Genomic DNA, 27,807 nt, shown 5'->3' on the forward strand with positions numbered 1-27,807 from the left:
CTTTTCAGCTTTTATTATAAAAAGAACATGATCCCGGCCCAGTTTTCCAACAAGTCACCAACTCAAAGTCTGACTTGGTCAGGATCTCTCTGGCTGGGGAGTGGGCTGGTAGACAGGTGCAGGGCCCTGCTCAGACCACTCAACATTTCATCTTCCCCTGCCCCGGGCTGGACACCAACAGATGTCTAAGTAGCTCTTGCATGTCCTCACTGGGCCTCGTTGAAGCGGGTCACCATTGTCTTGTGCAATGTTTCCTTGTAGGACTCGGTTGAGGTGACCCCATAGGAGCTGCCTCGGGCACCTAAGCCAGAGCCCCGCACCCGTGTCTGGGCCTGTGTAAGGAAGGCAGGCTTGGTCAGGGGGGGGCTGGGGGCAAGGTGGGGCTGCGGCGGAGAGAAATGGAGGATGGGGAGAGGATCACAGGAGACTCGCCTCAATGGGTGTCACAATGCCCTGCTTCTTTCGGCCCAGGCCACTGCCCTCTTTCCAGCCCATGGCCTGGAGCATGCGACTGCCAATGTTGTCACTTCCCAGACCATCCCGGGTGGGCTGCTCAAAGTCCCTGCAGGTGACAGTAGTACAACGTGAGTGACTGGCCTGCTGGCCCCAGGCTCCCCACCTGGCCCTGAACACTCACACAGAGGCTGCAGACATGCCACCATACTTCCTCCTCTTAGGCTCTGGTGGCTCAGGGATGCCATACTTCTCTCTGCGTTCAGCTGCACGGTCCCGGTACTTCATTTGCTGAAAGTTTGTGTGTGTGTGAGAGAGATTGAAGGAGCTGATCACTGTTGGCAGGAAATATGGGCACAGATGGGTGGTAGGGGGTCCCACGGGGAGCTGGATGTGACTTTACAGGTATGAGGTTTTGCAGGCAGAACATTGTGGGCATAGGCAGCCAGTGTGGAGGAACTGGGAAAAAGCCTTGTAGGGACAGGATGTACTCAGCTAAGCAGCTTGAGCACCAGCTGCCTGAAGTGATGGACACTTGGCAAAGGACACAGGGATGGAGACTGAGAATGGGTCACACCTCACCTCCATGTCATTCTTCTCAAGTGCTTCTAGTTCATTTTCTGACAGGTGAGCTCGCCGGTGAATCTCAAGGTTTTGCTGCAAGAGGACAGGAGTGAAATGGCCAGGCCTGGCTGGGTTGAGCCAGGCCAGGCAGAACCAAGTTCCCTGCCAAACCTCCCTCAGTCACCTTGTGGAGCCCAGAGAGCTGCTGGTGCCGGATGAGTGCCTCCTTGCTGGGGAACTGCCGTCGGCAGAGCAGACAGGCCAGCTTCTGCCAGTCAGTGAGCTTCTCCTCCCGCTCCGGGCCCCCTCGCTCCTGCTCCTCCTCACTGTCACTCTCCCCACTGTAGGCTGCCACCAACCCTCGAGGTGGGCTCTGTAGATGGTGGGAGGAAATGGGAGGTCAGGCCTGGTAAGATAAGAGACACCTCGCCCCTCTTTCTGCCCTGTGAACTCACTGGGCGGTCATCGCTGGCCAGTTTTGGGAGATCCATGCTGGTGTGCTGTCTCTCAGCTAGTGCTCCCTAGGGTGGAGGGACACAAATTAAGGGATTCCACAGAGGGACCAGGGGGATAAGATGGGGGTGAGGGGTGCAGATGGGTGGCCACAACACACCTTCTTTTCCAGGATGGCGTAGCCAGCATCTGCGGTGGCTGACTCCCGCCTTTCATCATCTCGCAGGGAGCTGATGGGCTGGAAGCTGTTTTTGAAGTTTTCTTTTTGCTTGTTAAGACTGCGGGCCCAGCGTTCCATGTCCTTGGCAATCTAAGGGTGAAGGTGCAGTAAGACTCTCAGAAACCCACCAACTCCACCCACTGTTCACTGCCCCTATAGAAGCCCACCCAGCTCTGCCCTGCACCTCAAGCAGGTGAAAGAGGTTGTGGTGAAAGTTCCTATTTTTCTGTCATACTGTCATCAGTGCTCATCAAGCCCCTCTTCGGCTGTGCCCGCATTCTCCTGACAGGCATCTACACTATTGTTCCCTGTGTGTTTTCATTTTATCATTCTAAAATGTACAGGATGGCTTTCTTTGTCTGTAATTTTAATTTACACGTGTGATACTTTGCCACATTCCATACTATATAGCTTTCCCCCGAGGCACCACACCATTCTTAGAATTTACCAGATCATCAAGTTCCTGCTTCTAAGGGCTGCGCTCAGACTATCATACTCTTTCTCTACAGACAGCTATGGAGGTTCCCTCCAACTGCCCACTACACAAAATACTGCAATGCCTATTTCCTGCCTGCTCCCTCCTGGGCCTGAGAGAAGTTCTCTGAGACATATCTACATGTAGACATGGACACACTCCCATGAGCATTATAAGCACAAATGAGCATGCCTGCCCCCACCAGCCCACACTCCCACCAGCAGTGAGGAATTCCTACTGGGGGACAAAAAAACTGACAAAGCTCATGTGGATGGCACTAGCCCCCTCAGGGAAGTGTGTGGCCCTGCCCCATACTAAAGAGACTGCCCTGGCTCAAGGTCATGCAGTAAAGAACAGAACTAGACCAGGAACCTGGTCTCCCTTGAGCAAGAGTACTGCCCACATATACATGCAGCCCGCACCCTGCTCCCTTAGCAGTGGAGGTAAGAGATGGTAGAAATGTAGTACTCAGAAGACACGGAACAGCCAGCCAGTGACTGCTGGACCTCGGTGTTCACCTGTTGGGCTGTCTTGGTCTTGTGCTTCTCCTTCTTCTCTTTGCCCTCTTTGGAGGGTGCCCCTGTCTCCTTATGCCCATCGGCCGACTGCTCCAGGGCAGGAACGTAGGTCCGCCTTTCCCCATCCCAGTACAGGTACTGCTGGCTCTGAGCGTTGTAGTAATACTGGGGAGATGGGAGGGGACATGAGGGAGGACCTCAAGAAGGGAAACTGCAGACCCCACCTGTTTCCTAGGCTGCCCCATCACCTGGGAGTTGGGATCATAGTAGAGGCCAGTCTGAGGATCGTAGTAGTAGCCGGATGTCTCATCATACTGGTAGGTGGAGACGTCAGGAACAGCTGAAAGATAGTAAGGCTCGGGGGTCAAACCCTTCTCTGCTTTGTTAAGTGCTTCCCACTGCCCACCCACAGGCCAGGGCTACTCACGGTACTGGCTGTAGGATTCCTGGGCAGTGGGGCTGGTGGCTGGTGGCAGGGTCGAGCTGGGATGGGTGGGGCTCTGAAGCTCAGATTTGAGCACAGCAGGTGACATGATGGTATATGACTAGTCATGGGGGCAGACAGGGAAACAGCACTCAGTGTCTACTAATGCCCACTATGCCCACCCCCCAGGATCTCCCTCGAGCTCCCTCACCTGGCTGTTGGCAGCAGTGCCCTGGCTGCCGCTCACCTCAGCTGTTGACTGCTGGTATATTCCAGGGGTGGCACCAGGTTGGGTACGGGAGAAAGCCTGAAGTGACACAGAGTCTGCTCCAGGCTCTAGGGAGGCCTCGGCACCTGTAAAGAGGGACAAGGAGAATGCCTATGAATGGTGGGGCACAGTACCCTATGCCTGCTGGCCCCCACATGGGATTGAGGAGAGATGCTGGGGCTCACCTGCTCCGGCTGGATCCCCTTTGGTTCCAGTGATGCCAGGGCCCTTGGTGCCCTTGAGGTAGCCATGGGCATAGAGAGAGGACTCTGTGCCCTGGCTGCCGCCATAGCCCTCATCCTGTTGGTAGTAGCTGTAGTCGACCGATGGCTCCTCGGGGGTGGCCCAGGCACCCTCCCCACCCTGGGAGGCCTGAGGGGCAGGTGGGAGGGGCTCATTAGCAGAGGAGGGGACACAGGGAGAGGGTAACCTGCTAAGAGGCAGCTGCCCACAGGTAAGGCTAGTGCCTGCCGACAGAAAGCATGCAGCCCTCATATGAGCGAGATGAGAGGGCTGCCTGGCCACAGCAAAACAGGGCAGCAGCAAAAACAAGACAGAACAAAGATGCATGCCAAAACGCTCCCGGGGCTGACACTGGTACATTCCTTGTGTGGTACATGTGCTGGGCACCAGACCAAGAGAAATGTCATCCTCCCCTTCTTTAGTCTCATCTCCCACTTCTCTTTCAGCCACTTATACATTCCTTTTTGTTAAAGAAGTTGGAATAATGCGGAATGATAAAATCACCACCAAACAGGAGAGAAAACCAGCCACAATGGCATCGAGAACGAAAGCCTGGAAGGTGACCGGGAAGGGAGCAAGGCCCCCAGAGCCCACAGCAGCCACTGTAAGAGGGTTTTGGGTCCACGGAAAGCCAAAATTGCAAGGCAGCCCTCCTGTTCACAGAGAGGGTGCAAGAGGGTCAAGGTGGCTCAGGTATCGAGATGCTGAGGCGAAGAAGAGTCTGTGAGTACCTGTGAGATCGCCCACTGGGCTGCAGCAATGGCAGTGCTGGCCACAGAGGCAGCGTTGATGCGGCTGCCTTCGTTGGAGGCCATGTCCCTGGGGAGGATGTCAGAGACTGGGAGTGAGATGGGGGGCCCCCAGCTCGGGGACAAGCTGGGAAGGGACTCAGGTGGGGCCCTGACCTCTTAGAACCCTTGGCAAACTCAACGTTGATGGTCTTGCCATCGATGGTAAGCGGCGGGTGCAAGGCCTGCAGGATCTGTAGCAGCTGGGCTGCCTCCTGGGGGAGGAGGGGAGGCAGGGGCAGAAGGGTCAGGCCCGGGGAGGTCCCCGGCTCCATTGCCCCTTGCCAGGCGTGGGGCCGCGGTGGGAGCTAGGGTCAGGGTCCCTCCTCCCCACCCCGGGGGCCGGGACCCTGGCTGCCCGGCCCCCCCTGTGCCGCCCTCACCACGATGGTGGAGAGCTGGATGAAGGCGAAGCCACGGTTCAGTTGGGTCTGCTTGTCCTTAATGACACGAACATTGGAGGAGGACAGCACTGCGTAGGGTGCCAGGGCCCCCAGGATGGAGTCCATGGTGCTGTGTGGGTTCAGGTTGCGCAAAATGATGGCTGCAGGAAGGGGCCCAGCATTAGGGGGCACCCCTGATACTCTGCTCCAGCCCTACCCTCTGGTGGCTCCCCACTGCTCCCTCTCCTCTGGCCTCCATGTCTTTGCACCTGCTTCCTCTCACTTCTTCCTCCTGCACAAACTCTGCCTGTCAGTTCCAAGTCCCAGCTCAGTCACTCACCTGCCAAGAACTTCCCAACACACTCCCAAAGTTGAGTAGGGTCATGCTCCTCCCTTGCTCTCCCTGCATCACCTGCCTGTCCCCCTACTAGTTGGAGATCACCAGAAGGACTAAAGCCTGGTCACCATCATTTGTCTGGCCTTGGGGAGCCGAGCCGAGCCGAGCCCAGCCCAGCCCAGCCCAGCCCAGCCCAGACACCCTAGGGCAGGGAGTAAGAAGGAATGAAAAACTGACTCACTGTCGTTGGCATTCTCTGAGCTTGGCTCTGAGCCCTGTGACAGGGATTGGGAGGCCAGCACTCCCTGGGCCTGATAGGGCTGTGGCAAGGGAAGCAGGCCCTGGCTCAGCTCCCGTCCACCCAGCGGCAGCGTCTGCTGATCCAGCCTTGCACCCAGGGGCAGCTTCTGCTCCGCCTCTGTCAGGGAAGGCAGAAGACAGGCTAGTGACAAAGGCGAGGCACCAAGGCTGGTCACCCTCCTCCAGAGCACGGGTCCCTCACCCTTCTCCCCCCTCCCACCAATGTCCTGGGAAGAGGGGAGGCATGAGGGCCTCACCTGACTTGGGCACACCACATTTGAAGCACTTCTCGCGGCGTTTGAAGTTCTGGACACCACACTGTGAGGCACAGGCCGGGCCATCAGAGGGGGCAGGCTTTCCATTATGCCCTCCAAACTTGGATCCAGAGATCCCCCATGGAACCCCACCATGCCTCAGGGAAGGGAGGTCCCAGGATCAGGGGAGGCAGAGGGCTGTGGCTGTCATTCTCAGGCCTGTGAAACTCCCCTTTATATGGTCTCCAATTTGTCCTCAGTGTCACCCCCTCATCTCAGGAATAAACAACTTCCCCACCCATTACACTGCCAGCCCCTCCGAGGTACCACCACAACATCCCTTTGGTAAGGCTCCTCTTCCCAAAACTTGCTTCCCTCTTCAGAAACAAACCTTCAACGTTTCTATCCCTAAAAGCCAGGAGTCCCTCTCTTGCCAGATTTCCCTCCCTCCTTTATCTCAAGGACTGGGTTGGATCCTGTTGCTCTCAAGAAATCTGCCTCTGGAGATCCCCCCCGGCTTCCACATTTCCCTCTGTTCCAAGGTCAGGTACTGAGCACTGCTCCTATGCCAGGCTCTGCCCTGCATGGCCTACCTGCAGCACAGAGGGACAGGTTAGTCTGTGGGTATGGTCACCAACAGGCTTGGGGAAGGCAGTGGGCAAAGAGGGACACTGCTCACTTGGCTTGGGAAAGTCAGCAGGGATGTTTGATCTGGGAGGCCCAGAAGTTTGGTTTGGTGTGGTTTTGCTGGAAAATGACTGCTAACACAGGAAACAAGTTTTCCGTAGCTGGTGTTGGAGGGTGAGCAGAGAGGTAAAAGCTGAGACTGGAGAGGAAAGGTGATGCTAAATTATGTGATGGTCCCACTTAAGCTCAGGGTTGAGAGAATTTTAAGAAGAAAAGGGACATGGGCAGAGGTGGTTCTGAGGAATGTTACAGGTGAGAGGGTGGGAAAAAGAGGCAAGAGGCCAGCATATCAGAAAAGGATCTGTGGTGACTATCTGGGGAAGGGGGTGAGGAATGGCCTGTGCAGTGGGAATGGCAAGGGAGAGTATTTCTATAATGGGAGTGACAGGACCTGGTGACCAACAGGATGTGGGGGGTAAAGAAGGGGGAAGCAGAGAATTCCCTGGTTTCAAGGAGTATCTGAAAATATAGGAAATAGAGAAGGGATGGAGTTCCACTGTCACCTCGTCCCTGCCTCTCCAGAGACAGTGAATACCTGTCTTCTCATATTACTTTTTTTTTTTTTTAAACAAGCAGGCCCTGACTCCATTGCTAGGCGGAATTCTTCCTGCGGAGAGGGTCAGGGACTCTGAAACCTCTCAATCCTTCCCTAGGTCTAAGGACTGCTACCCTGCTATGGAAGGTGAGGCTGGCCCAGGGGAGATCTGAACCCATGGGCCCCTGCAACCAGGAGCAAGTCACAGCTCAAGGCTCACCCACAGATCCACCTCTTTGGAACCTCAGCTTTCTCTTTGGAAATGTAACTGCAAAAGCCTACAGCTTGTATCCTCCGTCTCAGGTGGACATGGCTTTGTCAGAATAGCCTTCCAGTTTGGGTCACCTGACAAAGGCTCTCAGGACACGCTGTGCTTTCTTTCGGAGTAACAGTTGACATTAAACTGTACTAACTGTGGGCCAGATGTTGTTCCAACTGTGAACTTCCATCACCATATTTTAATCATCTGAAAGTGAGGTAGAGAGAGGTTAAGGGCCCTGATCAAAATCAGGGTAGATGTGGGAGTCTACTTTCAGCCAGGGTGGCTTTGAGGTCCATATTTTACATGCCGCATTATAACTCCACTGTCACTAGTTAATCATTTATGTAAATATTTGTTGACCATCCACTGAGACTTCAGGCAAGATCATACTTCGTGAGGGCAGAGCCTGGTACCAAGTAAAAGCTCAGAACACATTGGTGGGTAGATGGGTGGCAAGGAACTGTGGCTACTTGAGCTGAGCTAGTCTTCCATGCCACCTCAAAGGTCCCAGGGAGACAGTTGAGGTTGCTACCACTGCTGCTGCTGCTGTTTCAGTCCACGGCAACTGCTGCCCACCGCCCCTGTACCTTATTACACAGCCAGTCCTCATTGATCTTAGGCTTGGGGTCGCTGTAGTGCATGGACACCTTCTGGCCCAGGATATTGAGGGAGTGCTGTGGGAAAAAGCAGAGCTGAGTGAGGCCCAGGCAGCAGTGCCCCACACACCGTTTCAGCACAGGAGAAGAGAGTGAGCGAGCCCTTCAGCTGGATGGATGAGGGACAGGGAACGGAGGGAGGTCGGAGAACGGACGAGGGAAGAAGGAAGGGAAGGAGGGAGGGAAAGCGCCGCAGCCCTCGGGCGCAGCTGTTTGCTGCCTTTTCAGGGCACACGCGCGCACGCACACGTGAACTCGCCACCAGGCACACAGTGCTCGGCTGACCGACACTTGCCGGACAGTGGGGAAAGCCCCCCACTCAGCCCTGACACTGCCAGGCCACACCCAGGGCCAGCATTACACAGGCTACACTTGGGTAAGGGGGGACGGGAAGGGAAGGAGAGAAGGGGGGAGAGAGAGAGAGAGAGAGTGCACACGCGCTAGTGCTGGAGAAGGGGAAAAAGAAAGAGCCATATTGAAAAGATGGAAGTTCCTGCTGGGAAGCTGTGTTCCCGTGGCTGGGTGGGTCCTGGGCCCACGGCACTAGCCTATGGAGCAGCAGAGTTGGTCCTAAGGCTGGCCCTGCTGAGCCCCCTTCCAGCATGCCTGCCCCTCCTCCCCTGATGCTTCCCTTCAGTGCCGCACACCAGTGAGCCAGGCTCTGGGTGGGCAAGCAGAGCAGATACTTGGGTCTTTGAGGGTCCCAAAGCTGCTGGGTTGGGAGCCTGTGCCACATGGAGGGAGCAGGCTCCCTTCCTTCTTGGCAGCACAGCTCCTTGCTGAGGCAGGCCTGCCCCCAGTAGAGTGGGGCAAGTGGTGACTCCTGTGGCAGGTAGGTGCAGTGGGAGGAATGGGGCAACCAGGTACTGGTGAATGAAACTATCACACTTGACTGGTACTTTAGATCAACAGAGCAGTGCTGGCCTCTTGTGTGGGAATCAAAGGACTGAACTCACACGTGGGGAGAGCTGGCAAAATGGGACTTGCTAGTTAGTGTGCCAATAGCTAAGTTCCCCCACCGTGGCTGGATCCAGAGGTGCCTGAGCTTGGAACGAAGTACTGGCTCTGCCTAACTCCAGAGCAGGGCAGTCCCCCTGGGAGTGGGAACCTAGGCAGAAGACCCTCCCTGGTGGCTCTTTCTCTGAAAGCTCAGCCAGGAGAGGTGGAGGGACAGAGCTAGTGCCCGGAAGGGGAAGGGCAAGTGGTGAATATGGGCTCTTGATGGGCAGCCCAGTGGGTAGCGAGAGATGGGAAGAGGAGATACTGAGGGTCAGGAAGGGGGAGAGAGAGGGGGCGGGGGGATGGGACACAGGGCCACAGGGCAGGGAACTGTGTCCATAAGAATCAGGCGATGGGGAGCGCTCGATTACAAAGTAGTATTTGTTTGGGGGGGGGTTCAAGTGCGGCAAAGCAACCTGATTGGCTTCCATCCATCGTGTAGCGTCCTGCAAGTGACTAAACTCGACGAAGGCGAAGCCCCGGCTCTGACCTGGAGACAGCATTCAGATACAGACGCAGTGGGTTAGTCAACAGCTTTGGACACACGGCGTTCCCGGGGGCGGGACCCGAGGGGAGAGGACGGGGGCAGAGAGGGAAGGGGGAGAGGAGAGAAGAAAGGAAGGAAGAGAAAGAAGCAATCAGAGAGAAAGACCATGGGGTGGGAGGCAAGGTAGATGGCTGGGAGGGGCAGGGAAAAGGGAAGGAGAAAGGAGGAAAACAGAGCTAGAGAGAGGTAGATGGGTAGGGAAAGACACACACACGCCAGCTGGGAAGAAAGAGAGAGATGGGGCTCAGGCCAGCCTGGGGAGACAGAGACAGAGAGAAGGAGCTGGGAGGGAAAGGGTACAAGTAGAGGTCTGTCTCCAGAGAAGGAAGGAGGGCAGATGGGCAGGCTGCTGGCTCCACAAGGGCCAGAATAAATAACCGAAGGGTGGGGCCTAGCACAAGGCCAGGGGAGTCCAGGAGGGGCCCTGTAACAGTTGTTTAATCCAAGGAACAAAAGAAAAGCTGGGGAGGGCTGCTCAGTGAGGCTAGGAAGGCTCCAGGCCCATTAGGAACCTGGTGAGTTAGGGACCTTAGGTCATCTTAGCCTTATCAAAGTGCATGTAAGGTGGGCCTCATAAGGGCGCCACCTCAAGGCCAAGCTGGGGAGAGCAGAGCCACCCACAGTCCAGGTCCTACTAGAGAGCAGGAGAATGGGGGCCAGGATCGGCCAGACGGACCTTTACAAATCAGTGGGTGTCTGGGAGAAGTGCCTAGGGCCACAAAGGAGGCTGCACATGGGGCGCCACTGTGGGGAGAGAGGCCAGAATCTTGGCAGCGTGTGATTTGGCTGGGGTGAAGCACAGTAAGACCTGCATGTTACCAAGAGAGACTCTAGTCCTGGCCAGGGCTAGGAAAGGGACCTAAGGCTTGAGGACGCAGGAAGCAGCTCTGCCTTTGGAGGTGCACACACAGGGAGGGCTCAGGCATGGTGAGGGTTGGGGGTGCATGCTTGATCTCTAAAAGAACTATGAGGATGCACAGAAGGATGGAATGGTATGATGTGTGTGTGGGGGGGCGTGGAGAGACAGAGAGAGATATGGGGGCATGGGGAGGAGAGAGACTGAGATGAAGAGAGAAGCCCAGGCAGAGTGAGGTCCCACTGTGTCTGCCTTGGGGAGCCTAGGCCAGAGATCCTGTAGAGATAGCTCCCCCCAAACCCCTTACTACCCTGAGGCCAGCTCCAAGCAGCCTACATAAGGAAGGGAGGGGACAAGTGAGGCCAGAAGTCCTGGCTGCTCTTTGGGATGAGCCCTGGGGTGAGAGCCAACCCCTGCCTCCCTTCTTGGGGTATATGGGTGGAGCTGTGCCAGACCTACTTTCTGGTCAGAGGCTGTTATCAGAAAAATGTGGGGGAGAGTGAGGGCAGGGGAAGGAGGAGAAAAGAGAGGGAAAGGAGTACATTGGGAGGGGGTTACCATCTCAGACACTCAGAGTCCCAGAGAGGAGGTTCCCCGGAGCCTGGCCCTGGCTCTGCCCCTGGGGAGCACTCAGCTCAGCTCAGAGCTGCACCTCCTCCCCAACAGCCCCTCGAAAGAGGCTGTTGGCCAGAGCTGTGAGGAGAGTGGGATGAGGGAGAAAGAAGAAGAGGGGTACCCCAAGCTGCCCATTCCCAGCTCTGGCAGGAAGGCAGGGTAGGGAAGGTGTGGAGGAGGCAGAGGCAGGAGGAAGACTTGGTGGTGGAGGCTGGCCAGCGGAAGGGGAGGCACTGGGAACGAAAGCTCACCTGAGGATTTGTTCCGCATCAGCCGGACCTCCCGTGCTTGGACGCCATGGGACTGCAGCTGGCCACGGATCTGTATGGGGAGATATAGTTTGGGGCAGGCTCAGCACAAGGGGGCTGCTGGGTAGTTGAGGTTGGCTAGAGGCCTCGAGGGCCCCGAGGAGCCATTGGTGATGTGCTCACACCATCTCCTCTTTCTCTCTCTCAGGGCTTTCCCCCAAGTGACAGAGCCCCAGACCCACACCAGTACCCAGTCTCAGCTTTCGGCCCCAGACTTGCAGAGTGAGACAAATGAAGAAAGGGGCGTGGTGCAAGGTGAAGCATGGCAGCATGATGACCCCTGGGGGCAGAGAACAATAAGAGAGCAAGTAAGCCTGTAGTTCAAGAATGGTGGGCAGGGGCAGTCTGACAACAGGCTTGGTGCAGCCACAAGCGAGGAAAGCTGGGATGCAATTCTGACCCTTTGCAAAGGGGCTGTCCTCTGCTTGCATTAAAAGAGACCCATGACAGAGATACAAAACTGGGAAGGACTGGTGTCTCAGCAAACCCACGCCATGTGTTCTAGAACCTGAGTGGAGTACTAACTTGGACCAGAGACAAAATGGCATGGTTGAGAGGTTTGGAAAGCTTCTTGGATGGAGTAAGTCAGAGGGAAGCTGCAGATGCAATTCAGGATTTGAACCAGGTGAGGCAGGGTCTCTAGGCCAATGGTGCCTCTAGCAGAAGACTGGGAATGTGTGCTGGGCCTTCTCTGGCAGCAGTCTTAAAGCCCCTGGGCCTCAGTTTCTTATCAGTTTGACTAACAGAAAGAAGATTAAACACACACATGAGCACACAGGAAGATAAAAAAGAAAGCCACACCGAGTAGATTATCAGAACCACAAACACTCAGGAAACAGCAAGAATCTGGGCTCTGGGCCCAGCTATCCGGTTTCAGACCCCAACTCTGCTCTGCCACTCACTGGCTGTGAGACCTAGGGCAAGTCAGTTCACTGCTAGGGGCCTGGCTCCCTCATCCACAGGATGGAAATTCAAAGAGTACCTTCCCTGAGGGGTGGCTGTGAGGATTAAATCAGACCTAGTGTACGGTCCACCCTGTGATAAATCCTCAAGAAATGTCAGCACTTAGCTACTGTCTGACCCAGCACAGGATGAGTGAGTTAGACATGAGGGCAGCCGGCAGATTTCAGAGGACAGCTGAGCAGAGAATTCACAGGGAAGGGGGATGGCAGGGAGGAGGAGGAGAATCAAGGAGGCTATTCTAGTGGCCCTCTTGAGGTTTTACTGGGGCTCCTTAGGGGAAGTCTGTAGTAGAAGAAAACAGAAGAAAAGGGAGAAAGATGGAAGGGAATGCCATGAAGGAAAACAGTGTGAAGAGGCTGTTAGCAGCAGTGAAGGAAGTCAAAGAAAAACCCAAGGCTTTGTGGCCAGGCCAGTGAGATCTGATGCAGGTGACAAAATACGGTGGGGTGGTGGGGGATGAGAATAAAACCTCAGAAAATCTCATGGGAACCCTCTCCACCCACATCATCTCTGCCACCAGCAATATCCAGCATTGGGCCTGGCCAGTGTCTGGCCCTAGATCGACATATGCAGAATGGATGGAGGACCAGTGGAATGTGCAGGAGGAATGCTGTTCCCTCCCACACCCACCATCGGCAGCCCCTTGGGCAAGCCAACCTATCCAACACTCCTCCCTTCCAGACCAGGAGACAAGGCCTGCCCAGAGGACAGATCAGTGCTAGGAGACAGGAGCCAGTGGGGAGAAGGGATGAAAGGTGCTGAGGTTGGGGGTGAGGGAGAAGCTGAGGGCCCTGGAGGAGACCCAGCCTGGTCTCTGCTCTGCCACCTGCCCAGGGCCATGGGGGGCACGTACGTCATCCTCAGTGGCTGCCTGTGGCAGCATCCTCAGCATGACGATGTTACTGGCCTTCTCCTCCTCCTCCTCCTCATCCTCCTCCTCCTCCTCCTCCTCCTCCCCTTGCTCCGTGCGATAGTCCTGGTCCCGATAGTCGCCGTCTCGGGGGAAGCCTGGCGGGCCGGTGGGGCTGTGCCTGTGCCTCCGCCGCCGCCTACGCTGAGTCTCAGAGCCTGGGGAGGCCTCGTAGGAATCCTGGCCAACAGAATGAGATGAGAGACACCAGACGGGCAGTCAGTCTGGGGTGGGCCTAGGGGTTGGCCACTGGCTCTCTGAGGCAGGCAGGCTCTGAAAGCCAGGGGTGGGCGGGCTCCGGCTAAAGGCTCGGGGCAGGCAGGGTTGGTAAGGCCTGTACTGCAACTCCTCTGGGGCTGGAAATTCTCCCTGGGATGATTTTGGGGGCTGCCTTTGAGGGGAGTGGGGAAAAGCCGGTGGCAGTGTTGGTGTGGGGGAGGAACTCTCACGGACAGGTGGCTACATACTGCTTAAATCTCCTTGGGAAGAGATGGTTTGAGGTTGGCACACTAACCCTTGCCCTCTGTTTCTCCCCGCTCCTCCCTAGCCAGCTCAGCTAGTACGTGCATAATTGTTCCTTGTGCCAAAGAAGGCCACACGTCACTTGGGATTCCCAGCCTGGGCCCGGGCCCTGCGACAAAGCTGTGGGTTTAGGAATACCTGAACATCTCAGCCAGAGCTAGCTAGCTAGCAGAGACCGGCAAACGTGCAAGGCCACAGCACTGCCTTCTGGTCCCTGATCCTCTGCCTGGCCGGTCCATCATCACCAGGTTCCCTCTTAACAGGGTGTGGTCACTGGCTTCTTAGGTGTTGCCCAACCCATCCTTCCAGGACTAAGCAGGCCAGACCTGGGTCCACACCCTTCCCACCCCCAGGACAGACAGATAATTCAGTGGTCCACTCCTATTCTTCCCAATCCAGCTGCCACTGGGGACGCTTGGCTGCTTACAACAGGGGTCTCTGCATTGGACCCCCCAAACAGAGGCCAGTGGCCCACACTCTGCCCCTCCAGGGCTGAGACTGTAAGAGTACCCTTCCCACCCTGCCAAATAAGAGAGCTGTCTGCCTGCTTAGACCAGGGCCCTGATTGAACTTTCAAACTGGGGTTTCCCTAAGGCAAGGCTGTTCTTCCCCTCAGCTGGGGGCTCCCTGATGGTGAATATCATGCCTCCCTCCTCAGGCTAGAGCTAACTGGCCAACACGGGACACAGAGGAGAGGCTTCCGGGGGTCTTTCCCTTCTATCTAAGGGCTCTGCCACCACCGGGAATGCCCACAGCTGGTCTCCCTGAGGTGCTTTGCTTGGTGATAACCAGTATCCTAGTTGCCCTCCCAACCCTGACACTGAGTGCCACATAAGAGGCTCTTTAAGGACCTCTTACTGGCTCGTAGCAGGCAGTACATGGCTTGTGGTAAACTGTGGACCCAAGCTGAACACTGGGGAAAAAGGGAGAGAGGTGGTAGTTAGGGGCCCTCAGAAGTACAGAGCCAAGCATGTGAAGTCAGGGAGACCCAACTTGGGAGAGGAGCCCTCAGAGGGGGAGTGGGGACAGACCCTCCAAGTGAGGCAAAGCCACTGAGCACAGTCCAAAGGCACGGGAGCTGAGAGCTACCTGCAGCCAGACAGAGGCCCTGCAGGAGCTGCACCCCCCCCCCCCAAGGACTGGCTGGCTCTCCTGCCCTCACCTCTGCACTCTGCTCCTCAGATGAGTCGTCATAGTCATGCTTGCCCTCCTGGCTGCCATACTCTCGAGGATATGAGCGGTAGTCCATGTCTCGGTAGTCGTGGTCCCGGCTGCGGTTCTCCCCACTGTCATCTTGGGAACGGTCGGTGGCTCCATAGCGGCCAGTCCTGTCCCCACGACCACCTCTGGGAGAAGAAGGATGGAAAGGATTAGAAGGCAGTCCTTTCTGAAAAGTGCAATAGGTAAGGCTGACCCCCACCCATTCACTCTTTCTAGGCCCTCAGCCCCAACTGCTGACAGGGTTCCCTCAATTCTGACCCTGTGGGGTGAGCAGGCTCCTAACTCTCTCACAGACCCAATCCACTTCTCTCCTTCCCTCCCCCACCTCTCCAGTCCATGCTCTCATGCTTCACTGGGGCCTTAGGTTTGGACTCCTGAACTCTATCCAGGACTCCCCCAGTTCCTTCTCTACACCCCAAATGTGAGTGTGTGCTCTGTAAGGCAAAGCCAATTGAGCCCAACTGTATCACTCCCTTCAGTGGCTCCCTCTTATTCTCAGAATAAGACACCAAAATGCTCACCAAGATCTTACAAGGTCTGCATGGTCCAGTGGGTCAAGGTCCCTGCTGACCTCTCTCCACCTCATCGTGCCCTGTGCCACCTTGCCCCTGTGTTTCAGTCTTCTTGCTAGTACTAACAGTTATTTCATTAAAACTTCTCCTATTGCAATTAACTGTAAAGTAATTATCACAAAGTTGATTTAATATGCATTTCTTCAGTGATTTAAAAAATTACTACACTGTGAATTCTGGGAAATGAAGGAACCACACCTATATGGTTTACTGCTCTAGTCCCCAAAACGTAGCTTAATGCCTAGTACTCAGTAGGTGGCCAATTATTTTTTGATAAAATAAACATTTAAAAAGTATTCTAAAAGCTACTGATACTTGTTTACTTAAAATAAGGAAAACCAGACACCATATAGACGACTACTAGCAGGAGCCCAACCCTGGTCAGGAACAACACTTTGCAAGTCTATTATTTAACATTATTCTAAGATATTAGCTAAAACAACTAAAGAAAGGAATGAAGACAGATTAAAATCTGGAAAGGAAAAGGTAAAATCACCATTATTTGTAAATGATATGAGGATATGCTTGCAAAGAGAATCAACTGAAAAATGATTACAAATAATAAATCTTTAATAATGCTGGGTACATATTAATATGCCAAAATAAATACCTTGCCTATATTCAGAGAACCACTGTTTAGATCCCAAGTATAACTGCATTGAGAAGATTACCTAGACATGTGCAAGATCTTCACACATATAAACTTCACACATATAAACCAGGATACATTTGAAGTGGGTCAATGATTTAAGTAGAAGAAATGAAACATTAAAAGTAGAAAAAAAAACATGGGGTAATTCCTTGATAATCTTGAAATGGGGAAAACTATAACCCAAAACCAACAGCCATGGAAGAAAAGATTATTAAATCTGACTACATAAAAGTAAAACACGTCTGCTTGGAGAAAACAAAACCACCATAAGCCAGGTCAAGACACATAATAAACTGGGAAAAATACAAGAAAGTGAAATATGAAAAGAACAGAATTCACAGTAAAGAAATACAAATGATTTGTTTTGAAAAGATGCTCTGAGTCATAATTAAAGATGAAAATTAAAACTACACTGGATAGACCATTTTAAAATAAACATTTAAAATTTATTTTTGTGTATTTTTCTAAATACACAAAACAAAAATTTACCATTTTCATCATTAAAGTTTTTTTCCATTTATTTCAGAGAGACAGGAAACCGGGGGGGGGGGAGTAGTGGGAGAAAGCGGGGTCGGGGGGAGAGATATCAAACCATTGTTCTACCTATCCATGCATTCACTGATTTGACTCCTGTAAGTGCCCCGACTGGGGATGGAACCCACACCCGGGTGCATGGGGACAACACTCCAACTAAGCTACCCATCCTGGGCTCGTTTTAATCATTTTTAAGTGTCCAGTTCAGTGGCACAAAGTACACTCACGTTGTGCAACCACGACAACTAGTTCTAGAATCTTTTTTTAATATATATTTTATTGATTATGCTATTACCATGTACCACTTTTTCTCCCCTTTATTCCCCTCCACCCTGCACTGCCCCTCCCCCCAGTATCCACCCCCCTTAGTTCATGTCCAAGGGTCTTACATATAAGTTCTTTGGCTTCTCCATTTCCTATACTATTCTTAACCCCCCCTGCCTATTTTGTACCTACTATTTATGCTGCTTATTCCCTGTACCTTTTCCCCCATTCTTCCCCTTCCCTCCTGATCTCCATTTCTGTGATTCTGTTCCTGTTCTAGTTATTTGCTTAGTTTGTTTTTGTTTTTAGGTTCAGTTTTTGATAGTTGTGAGTTTGTTGTCCTTTTACTGTTCAGTTTCTGATCTTCTTTATCTTAGATAAGTCCCTTTAACATTTCATATAATGTGATGATGAACTCCTTTAACTTGACCTTATCTGGGAAGCACTTTATCTGCCCTTCCATTCTAAATGATAGCTTTGCTGGATAGAATAATCTTGGATGTAGGTCCTCGCCTGTCAAGACTTTGAATACCTCTTGTCGGCCCCTTCTTGCCTGAAAGGTTTCTTTTGAGAAATCAGCTGATAGCCTTATGGGAACTCCTTTGTAGGTAACTGTCTCCTTTTCTCTTGCTGCTTTTAAGGTTCTTGCCTTATCTTTCCTCTTGGGTAATATAATTAGGATGTGCCTTGCTGTGTGCTTCCTTGGTTCCAACTCATTTGGGACTCTATGAGCTTCCTGGATCTCCCAGAAGTCTATTTCCTTTGCCAGACTGGAGAAGTTCTCCTTCATTATTTTTTCAAATAAGTTTTCAATTTCTTGCTCTTCCTCTTCTCTTTCTGGCACCCCTATGATTCAGATGTTGGAATGTTTCAAGTTTCCCAGAAGTTCCTAAGCCTCTCCTCATTTTTTCGAATTCTTGTTTCCTCATTCTCTTCTGGTTGAATGTTTATCTCTTCCTTCTGCTCCCAATCATTGATTTGAGTCCTGCTTTCCTTCCCTTTACTGTTAGTTCTCTATATTTTTCTTTATTTCACTTTGCACAGCCTTCACTTTTTCTTCCATTTTGCAACCATACTCAACCAATTCAGTGATCATCCAGATTACCAGTATTTTGAACTGTGCATCTGATAGGTTGGCTATGTCTTCATCGCTTAGTTCTATTTTTTGGAGCTTTGATCTGTTCTTTCATTTGGGCCGAATTTCTTTGTCTCAGTGTGCCCCTTACATTGGGAGGGGCGGAGCCTTAGGTATTCGCCAGGGTAGGGCAACCCAGGTCGCTGCCTCTGGTGGAGGGGTCCAAGAGGGAACAATGCCCCTTGCTCAGCTCTCCGCAGGCTCTCAGTCACTTCCCCGGCTATTCACAAGCAAATTGGGCCCATTTAGTGCTGATTCCCGGGCAGGTGGGTTTGTGTATGTTCTAGGACCCTGTGGGTCTCTCCAACAAACTCTCCTGTGAGACTGGGAGTTTCTCCCCCTGCCACAATCCCCACAGGTTTTTACCTCTAGAGGTTTGGGGGCTTTCTTTTCCTGCGCTGGCACCTTGGGTTGCGTGATCTGTCTCACTCTCCAGCTGTTCCTCATGGTTTATTCGCATGCAAATGTGGGACCGCCCGGTCCTCCAGCCACTGCCTTGCCGCATGTCCTCTACCCCAGCTGCCTGTCTTTGCCCCTCCTGCTGGTCTGGATGAATGTTTCTTCTTTAGCTCCTTGGTTGTTGGACTTCCATACAGTTCAATTTTCTGGCTTTTCTGCTTATGTTTTGTTTTTAAATTTGTTGTTGTCCTTCATTTGGTTACGCAAGGAGGCGAAGTGTGTCTACCTACGTTTCCGTCTTGGCCGGATGCTATTTCCAGAATCTTTTCATCATCCCAAACAGAAACTCTGTACTTGTTGAATAGTAAATCCCTATACCACAACCTCTATTCTACTTTCTGCCTTATTAATTTTCCTATTCTAGGTACCTCTTTTAAGTGCAATCTTATATGTCCCCATGGGTCTGACTTATTGCACTTGTCATAATGATTTCAAGGTTCATCAATGTTATAAAATGTATCAGAATTTCATTCCTTTCTATGGCTGAATATGTATGTATGTACGTATGTATGTATGTATGTATGTATGGTATATACCACATTTTGTTTATCCATTCATCTGTTAATGGACACCTAGGTTGTTTCCACCTACTGGTTGTTTTGGTTATCATGAAAAATGCTCCTATGAACACTGGTGTACAACTATCTTTTTGAGTCCTTGCCTTCAATTCTTTTGGCACATACCTGGGAGTGGAATTGCTGGATCATATGGTAATTCTGTATTTAATTGTTTGAGGAACTGCCAAACTGTGTTCCATAGTAGCTGCACCATTTTACATTCCTACCAGCAATGCACAGAAGTTCCAATTTCTCTACATCCTCACCAACACTTGTCATTTTGCACCTTTTCATGTGCTTATTGGTCACCTGTATACATTCTTAGGAGAAATGTCTATGCAAGTCTCTTGTCTATTTTTGAATTGTGGTTTTCTGTTACTATTGTAGAAGTTCTTTATACATTCGAGGTGTTAATACCTTACCAGGTATGTGATTTGCAAATATGTTCTCACTTTATGTGGATTGTTTTTTCACTCTTTTGAATAGTATCCTTTGATGTTTCTGAAAGATTCTAATCTTGATGAAGTCAAACTTATTTTCAATAATTTTCGACTTACAGAAAAGTTCAAAGTTAATAGAATTCTAGTATACACTTCACCCAGCTTCCTCTAATGTTAGTAGAACCATGGTATATGGCATAAAACTAAAGTTAACTAAGCCAGCAATTTTCATCTCAAGGCACACATACACATGCCAACCTGACAAAAAAATATAGATATAATTTTGACTCAGTCACTCCTGATAGCTACTCTTGTGTTGGTGCTGTCATGCTTTATTAGACAATCTAAGGGAAGAGGTCAGTGCCCCTTACTGAATTGCCAGGTACTGCATGTTTTAAAAAATCTTATAGCACACTGGTTGAAAATCACTGAACTAAGCTATACACCATATTAGAATTTCACCAGTATTTCCACTACTATCCTCTTTCTGTCCCAAGATCAAATTGAGGCTATCATATTGCATTTAGTCATCAAGCCTCCTTAGTTTCCTCTGGCCTGTGAAAGTTTTTTGGTGAGAGAGGAGAGAGAGAGAGAGAGAGACAGACAGACAGACAGACAGACTGTGTTTAATGACCATGACTGTTTTGAAGAGTACTGGGTAGGTGTTTTGTAGAATTTACCTCAATTCAGGTTTGTTAGATGTATTCTTGTGATCGGACTCGAGATGATGGAGGTTACGGTGTTTTGGGGAGAACACAGCAGCTATGCGCTGCCCTTCTGATTGCACTGTATCAGGGGTTACATGATATCAATATGACTTATCACTGGTGATGTTGACCTTGATCATCTAGTTATGGGGCAAGGGTCTGTCAGGTTTGTTTGCTGTCAATTTTCTCTTTTTCCCTTTCTACCCTATATTCTTTACAAGTGAGTCACTAAAACCAGACCTGCTCACACTCAGAGAGGGGAGGAATTAAGCTCTACTTCCTAGAATGAAGAGTATCTACACATATTATTTGGAATTCTTCTGTAAGGAAGATTTGGGGTGGAACATTTTCAACTTAACAGATCTGCAAAAGTCCAAATGTTTGACAAATTGTTGGCAAGGTTGAATTATGCACTCTCATGTTGCTGGTAGGAGTGAAAATGGAACAATCTCTATGGAGGGTATTTGGCAATAGCTGGCAAAACTAAAAATCTATGTACTCTCTGACCAGCAGTTCTCCTTCTGAGAATTTAATGGACCAATATGCTTATACATGTACAGAAACATCATTCACTGCAGCACTGTTTATAACAGCAAATGCCAAGAAACAATTTGGAAGGGTCAGGAAAATTCTCTTTAAAACAAAGACTAACGAGGGCCAGAGAAACCCCACCAGACATTAAAACATATTATAAAAGTGGAACAATTAAAAACACGAATGGACAGATCAGTAAAATCAAACAGTCCACAGTACAAAAACACATGGAAATTTAAAATAAGCAAAAGGTTGCATTTCAAATAAACTGGGGGTGGTGAGGGGTGTGGGGAGGGGTGAGGGGAGGGGAATGGATTAGTCAGTAAATACTAGTTGTGATAACTGGCCCAGGGATAGGCAAACTACAGCCAGTGGGCCAAATCCAGTCACCTGAATAAAGTTTTCTTAAACGAGCTATACAATACTTATGTATTATGGCTGATTGCAGGTGAATAGCTATGACAAAAACTATATGGTCTACAATGCCAAAAACACTTACTATCTGGTCCTTTACAGCAAAAGCTTTTTCACCTTTGAGAAAATAAAGTTGTTTATCTACCTTATTTCTTACACCAACTAAATTCTAGATGGATCAGAAATTTAAATCCTTGAATAGAAACCACAAAAATATTAGAAAGAAAACACAAGAAAAAACTGATCACCTCAAGAATGGGAAAGGTTTTCTAAACAAGACAAAACCCAGAAGTCATAAAATAAAAGAAAACCAATAAATCTGGCTTTGTAAAAAATTTTAAAATATATACAGTATAAAAGATACCACAAACATGTGATAAAGCAAGTATAGGGTTAAAATGTTAATGGTAGAATCCAGTGGATGGGTACAGGGGTATTCACTATAAAACTCTTTCAACTTTGCTACATACTTGAAATTTCTTAAGTCTGAAATAACCATAAAGCTAAAAGATAATTAACAAACAGGGAACAAAATGTTTCATTGATTTACACATTCAACACATATTAACATAACAACTGCTATGGGTCAGGCACTGTTCTAGGTGCTGGGGATACTGCTGTGAATGAAATGAAGTCCCTGTCCTTGTGAACTGAGCTTGGAACCCAGATCATTTCATTATGGTAAATGCTTCAACATGAAGTGGCTGGTATGAGTTTTGTTAAGGTTTTTGATATGAACAATGATTTTTTCATATATGCTTACTATAGGTATCCCTCACTATTTGAACTCTAGTCATCAGAATTTAACATCTAAACAGATGTGAATAAATGTTCAGATGAAATCCTGAACTCTATGACACTCAGCATCTAAAACCAAATAAATCTGGTTATTAACCTCTTAATATCTAAATTCAGGAAAGGAACAGATTTAGATAGTAAGAGATACTTTTCATTGGCCACAGAGCACTTTGACTAAGCACTGTTCAAAGGCAGACACTGTTCATAATATATTTCTAAGAGGCTAGACTGAATTATATGAGGATCTCCACAAAATGAATAGAAAATGCAAAAACCAGCAGAGGTAGACACAATGATCATCAAAAGCTCAGGCCCCTTTAAAGGTGAGTTTTACAAAGCTTTCAAGGGGCAGACAACTCATATTTATATGTTTCTCCAAAAAAAGAGAAATAGAAAAAGTTGCCAAATTCATGTCATGAGGCTACCTTGATTCAATGTCAGATAAATAGAAAACGATATTATAGAACCACTTCACTGATGGACACAGATGCAAATATCCTAAATACAGTATTTAATAAAACGTGAATGTTTTAAAAATATATGTAACATTGCTTAAATAATTCTTCTGCCAAAAATTCATGAGTAAACGTTAGAAAAAACCAAATTGAGAAACATTTACAAAGCAACCGACCTGTACTTTTTTTCCAATTTATTTTTTTATCATTTAACAATTTTTTCAGTTACAGTTTACTTTCAATATTATTTTGTATTGGTTTCAGGTGTTCAGCATAGTGGTGAGACAACCATATACTTTACAAAGTGGTCCCTCTGATATTTCCAGTACCCATCTGGCACCACACATAGTTATTGCATTATTGACTATATTCCCTATTCTGCACTTTATTGACCCATACCCTTGAAACATATCAAGGTCATAAAAGACAAAGAAAAGACTGAGCAATTGTTCCAGATTAAAAGAGACTAAAAATTCAAAGTAGCTCAATGCAATGGACTGGACCCTGGATTAGGGAAAAAAAACTATATAGGACATTATTGGGACAAATGTTAACGATTGAACATAGACTTTATATAAGACAAAGTGTTGTACCGAAGTTAAATTTCCTGATATTGATAAGTATACTGTAGTTATGGAGGAAAAATTCCTTGTTCTTAGGACATACATGCTTATAGTGCTTAAGGGTTATGTCTGCCACTAATTCAAATGATTGTCAGGGGACAAATATGAGGGGGAGGGGGGAGAGTGTAGTGGAAGGAGGAAGAGGGGGAGAGAAGGGAAAGGTGACAAAAGATGACAACGCTCCCCAAATTAATATATAAATTCAATGCAATTTCAATAAAAATTCCTGAATGTTTTTGAGGGACTTGGTAAACTTTTTATATAAAGCTCCACAGATGGCTAAATCAACTTTGAAAAATAAGAGCGAAGTGGGAGCTATTAAGACATTCTATAAAGCCATAATAATAAAAACAGTAAGGTTCTGGTGCAGGAAAGAACAAGTAGATCAATTAAACAAATTAGATCTCTCAAGACAGATCCATGTACATGAGGGAACTTGAAATGTGGTACCACAAATAAGGAAGAATGGACTATGTAGGAGATGGTACTGGGAAAACTGCCCACTATGTGGAAGAAAATAAAACCAGAACCTACCTCATACTATATTCAAAAGTGGACTCTAGATGGATTTACATTCCTGAATGAAAAAGGTAAAACTACACAGTGAAAACAATCATTATGATCAAAGGTGGGAACAGAGAAGATTCTGAAAACACAGATTATAAGACAAAAAAGTGATAAATTTTAGCACACCAAAATTAAGAACAGGTATTCATCCTTGGGGGAATTGTTAAGCAAAAGGCAGCTGGCATACTCTAGCAGGGGTGTCCAACCTGCGGCCCACAGGCCGCATGCAGCCTAGGATGACTGAACGCAGTCCAACACAAAATTGTAAATTTACTTAAAACATTATGAGATTTTTTAAGTGATTACATGTTCCAATGTATTTAATGTGTGGCCCAAGACAACTATTCCTCTTCCAGTGTGGCGCAGAGAAGCCAAAAGGTTAGACACCCCTGCGTGTTGTTTCTGGGACCAATTAGAAGCAAAACACTAATATCTGCATGGCAATACACACAAATCTTTAAAAATGCAGGGCTGCCCTGACTTGTGGGTGCTGTGGAGTAAACCAAAAGGCTGCTGGTCCTGGTCAGGGTGCAGGCTGCAGTTATGGTTGCAGCCGCGAGCCAGGTGCCCGGCTGGGAGCTGGGGGCATGCAAGAGGCAGGCAATCAATGTTTCTCTAGAACATTGATGTTTCTCCCCTTCTCTTTTTCCCTCCCTCTCCTCTCTCTAGAAATAAATAAAATCTTACAGACACTCAAAACAACACTACATATTTGAGAAGAATACATTTCAAACACGACAGAGAAGCTGTTTACAGCTATGGAAATGGGAAATAAAAGGGAAAAAATAAATATAGCAAGAGAAGGCCTTTGTACTGACCTATGATAGAAACCTACTGTGAACTGGAAAAGTATGATTAACTCAAATATCTGCATTTGAGGTCCTTATTTGATAATAAAGTCACCCACTCTAACACAGAAACTGCCACAAAGCACTTTCCGTGAATCCCATCCAAAATCGAATGCCTTTCAAAAAACATTTTTAAAGAAGGTCAAGACTGAATAACACTGGATGATGGATGACTGTCAAACACGGGCTCAGTTTTCAGAAAACAAAATATTATAATTCTACATTTTTAAAAGGGCCTGGTGGTAGAAGAAACCCTTGGTAGGACATTAAAAATTATTTTGTAAGTATATTGACTCTTAATAATGGCTTTCTGGGAGAATTAGGTCTGCTTGCCTATGTAATCCTAAAATGCAGGGAATAGATCACCTGCACTAGAATCAACTGGAGTGATACACCAGGACAGTGAGGGAATGGCCTAGGATCTCTTTATCAAGTGTCCCAATTGTTTCTTGTTCTACCAGAGTTTAAAAATAACTGTAGGAGAGGTTCCCATTCCAAGACAAGTATCACGCCAACCTCAGCCCACCCTGACCCCGAAATCTGCCACTATCTGACCTGGCTTGCCCCATACTTGTCCTGGCAAATTCCTGTCTCTGAAAGCACCACTCCCACACTCCCATCCATCCCTTAAACCCAAAGCCACAGCTCACATCTCTCTCCTGAGAACCCACAGGCATTTACAACCCACTACATATCTCTGCCTCTCCTCCCCCAGTGGCTGTCCAGACCTTGGCGAATGGTACCATATACCTATATTGGTCACTCAAACTGGAAACCTGGGCATCAGCCTCCACTCCTCCCTTTTGTTTGATCCTGTCCTACCCTTACAACCAGCCATGGCACCCATCCAACTGTTCTGGAATCACCAGTAAACTGTGTGGTCTCCCTTGTGAGACCCTGAGTAAAAAGAGGGCTGCAATCTTATGTCTCATTCACCACGGCACTCCCAGAGCCTAGCACATAAGTCCTGGTTCACAACAGGTACCAAGTAAATGTCTGCTGGAAAGAAACCAATCATCTGCTACACTGTTTCTTCTGCCCGGAAGCCCCCTCCTAGCACCTTCCTGGATCAATTCTCACAGGGCCGACAATCCTAGGCTGTTTGGTCAAGTGGAAGCAGGTAACTCACCGTCTTTCATACTCCATGTCCTGATAGGGCCTTCGGGGGCTGCTGGGGCCCCTCCTCAGCCGTTGGCTCCGTTTTACTTCCCAGCCACCCCCGCTGCTGCCACCATGATCTGCCAGCCTGGGTGATGCCTCCTGCAGGGATTCTGGGGAGAGAGGGAGGAAGAGGTCAAGGCAGTTGGGGCAGAGAGGGCCTCCTTGAGAAACTCTTATTGTCAAGGCTGCCTGCTATCTCTTAACCCAGGGACATTTTTTTCTTAACTCCTAGTGCTCCTGTGGACCAGAGCAGGAAGGCAGCCTCTACTCGGTCTGCTCCTTTCCTTTCCTCAGAAGTGTGAAGTTAGAGCTCACTGCCCTAGAATGAGCAAGGCTTTCTTTCAGCAGAGAGACCTGGCAGTGCCACTCACTCGGTGATCAGGGCTTTGCCACCTGAAACTAGTAGACACTGTCAAACCTGGAGCTATCTGCCTAGCAGAGCTCTTGGTGCTGAATAACTTGTTAGAGATCAGGCACATTAGAGATCAAGCCTGGAGCTACCTGCCTAGGGCAGTTCTTGGTGCTAAGGCTTGTTAGAAATCAAGAAAGACTTCACAACAGGACTCCCAGGCACCCACCAGGTTCCTTCCATGGACTCCCTGGTGCCACTTCATCCTCCCAAGATGCTGGCTGTCCCCCTACAAGACAGCAGGAGACCATGAAAAGCTTAGGGCGTGAAGGGGCTAACTTGGCAATGAGACAGCTGCTGCCTCCCTGGGCTTCTGGCCAACACAGCTTCGGCCCTCACAGGGCAACTGGCTCAGTCCTGAGTCCTGTCTCTTATGCGCAGCTAGGTCCCAAGGCAGCTCTCTCCCCAGGGCTCTAGGCCCAAGTTATTCAGAGGCTGTTCTGAACCACTTCTACTGGATTAGAAGGGCAGTCATTTTACCCAACCCTTCAGGGCTACTGTGAGATCTAAGGAAGTCCTGAGAGCCATGTGACCCCACCAGGGGTCACCACGTAGTATCCCAGAATCTTCAGGCCGCGCCCTTTGAACAGGAATTAGGCAAAGCCAGGGGTAACAGCACCTGTCTAACACTGGGTTGCCACCACACCTTCCCTCCGTGAATACACACACCGATTTTCTCTTCCTCCTCAAGCCACAGAGAACCAGAGTTACCTGCTCCCAGGTGGGTAAGAGTCAAAATCACAACGAGGGGCTCCAGTGGATAAGAGTCCATACGAAGCCCTCAGGAGACTCTGGCATCCACAACAGATAGGGGTCAGTCACAGACATGCGCCCTGAACAACTATGGGCCAAAATCACAGACAGGAACCCACAATAAATACGGGCCATAACCACACACTTAGGCCCCCTTTCAATGGATGAACGTCACAGTCACAGACAGATTGCCCCTCAAGAACGGGCAGTAAGTCATACACACATTCCTTGCATTCCCTCCTTGCCCAGTAAGCAGGTTAGGGCCAGTCGCAAGAAGACTCCCAAGGGATAAGGACCTCTCCCAGAATAGTGGCCAGAGTTAGAAACACACTCCAAAGATAAAGACCGGGGTCATAGAGAGGTTCTCCCCGCCTCTACTCCCAAGGACCCGAGCCACAGAACACTTTCCCACGGACAGATAAGTACCAAAGTCACAAAGCAGACAGCACACCCCCCTCCCCTGTAGATACAATTAAAAAAAATTAAAGTCGCAGCCACCCGCCCCCCGCCCACGGATAAAGTTCGGTGTCACAGACAAGTAGTCCACTCCCATCCGTCTCTCCCTTCCCCCAACCCGCGTGCACCCATCCTTGGGTCCCGATCGCGCACGCGCCTCTGCTCTCAAAGAGGTAAAATATTTTAAAAAGACAACCCCTCCCAGGATCAGACCGTGCACTCATCCCTCGGCTGCGGCCCGCAGTCCTCCTTCTTGCCTAGTCTACGCACCCCCCGCCTCGGGCCCCTTACCTCCGCCCCCACGACCAGCGTCGACGCTCACCTTCTCGGCTCGGGCTGTCAAGGGAGGGCTCCCTGACATCACCTCAACCCTCCGCCACCTCTGCCAACTCTCCCAGCTCAGCCGGAGCCGGTCCACGCAACAATCAAGTTCTAGGCTGGAGGCAGAAAGGCGGAGGGGGGGGAGGGAAGAAGCGCCAAGCGCGCTGCCCTCCCCGGGAAACGCACTGCCGCCTACTTCCCACCGGCCGCAATCACCAGCACAAAATGGCGACCAGGAGCAGGGAGCCGGCGCTTCGACTACCATCCACCTACTGAGGGAGCGCGCTCTGGCTGGCCGCGTCTATTGGTCGCCATCCGCCATCGGCCAGCCCTGGGCCGCTCTGATTGGCAAGCGGCTGCCACCTCCCCACGCCCCGTGCCCCGTGC

At 49.8% G+C, this 27,807-nt stretch overlaps 1 protein-coding gene across 8 annotated transcripts; it reads right to left on the reverse strand.

Moving 5' to 3' along the window:
* RBM10 (RNA binding motif protein 10) lies at nucleotides 1–27,648 on the reverse strand. 8 transcript variants are annotated; one of them, XM_054566500.1, is made up of 25 exons: nucleotides 27,422–27,648; nucleotides 26,602–26,731; nucleotides 25,450–25,591; nucleotides 14,703–14,886; nucleotides 12,962–13,198; nucleotides 11,089–11,158; nucleotides 9,236–9,309; nucleotides 7,752–7,838; nucleotides 5,684–5,744; nucleotides 5,368–5,544; nucleotides 4,790–4,950; nucleotides 4,524–4,621; nucleotides 4,350–4,437; nucleotides 3,561–3,747; nucleotides 3,319–3,461; nucleotides 3,111–3,228; nucleotides 2,932–3,023; nucleotides 2,684–2,848; nucleotides 1,631–1,780; nucleotides 1,473–1,538; nucleotides 1,202–1,390; nucleotides 1,036–1,110; nucleotides 638–744; nucleotides 433–562; nucleotides 1–332 (listed from the first exon to the last, which is right to left on the reverse strand). In XM_054566500.1, the coding sequence occupies exons 2-25, from the start codon at nucleotides 26,660–26,662 to the stop codon at nucleotides 207–209; spliced, it is 2,988 nt and encodes a 995-aa protein (XP_054422475.1). In that variant the 5' UTR covers nucleotides 26,663–26,731; nucleotides 27,422–27,648; the 3' UTR covers nucleotides 1–206. The 8 variants fall into 8 exon arrangements, with proteins under 8 accessions (XP_054422475.1, XP_054422478.1, XP_054422474.1 ...); XM_054566503.1 differs by lacking the exon at nucleotides 26,602–26,731; XM_054566499.1 differs by lacking the exon at nucleotides 26,602–26,731 and having other exon boundaries at nucleotides 4,793–4,950; nucleotides 27,391–27,648.
* Nucleotides 27,649–27,807: the final 159 nt, after the last annotated feature.

Source organism: Pteronotus mesoamericanus, unplaced genomic scaffold (genome assembly GCF_021234165.1).
Source record: "Pteronotus mesoamericanus isolate MK-2021 breed Mesoamerican mustached bat unplaced genomic scaffold, CSHL_Meso_final contig_173, whole genome shotgun sequence".
Taxonomy (NCBI): domain Eukaryota; kingdom Metazoa; phylum Chordata; class Mammalia; order Chiroptera; family Mormoopidae; genus Pteronotus; species Pteronotus mesoamericanus.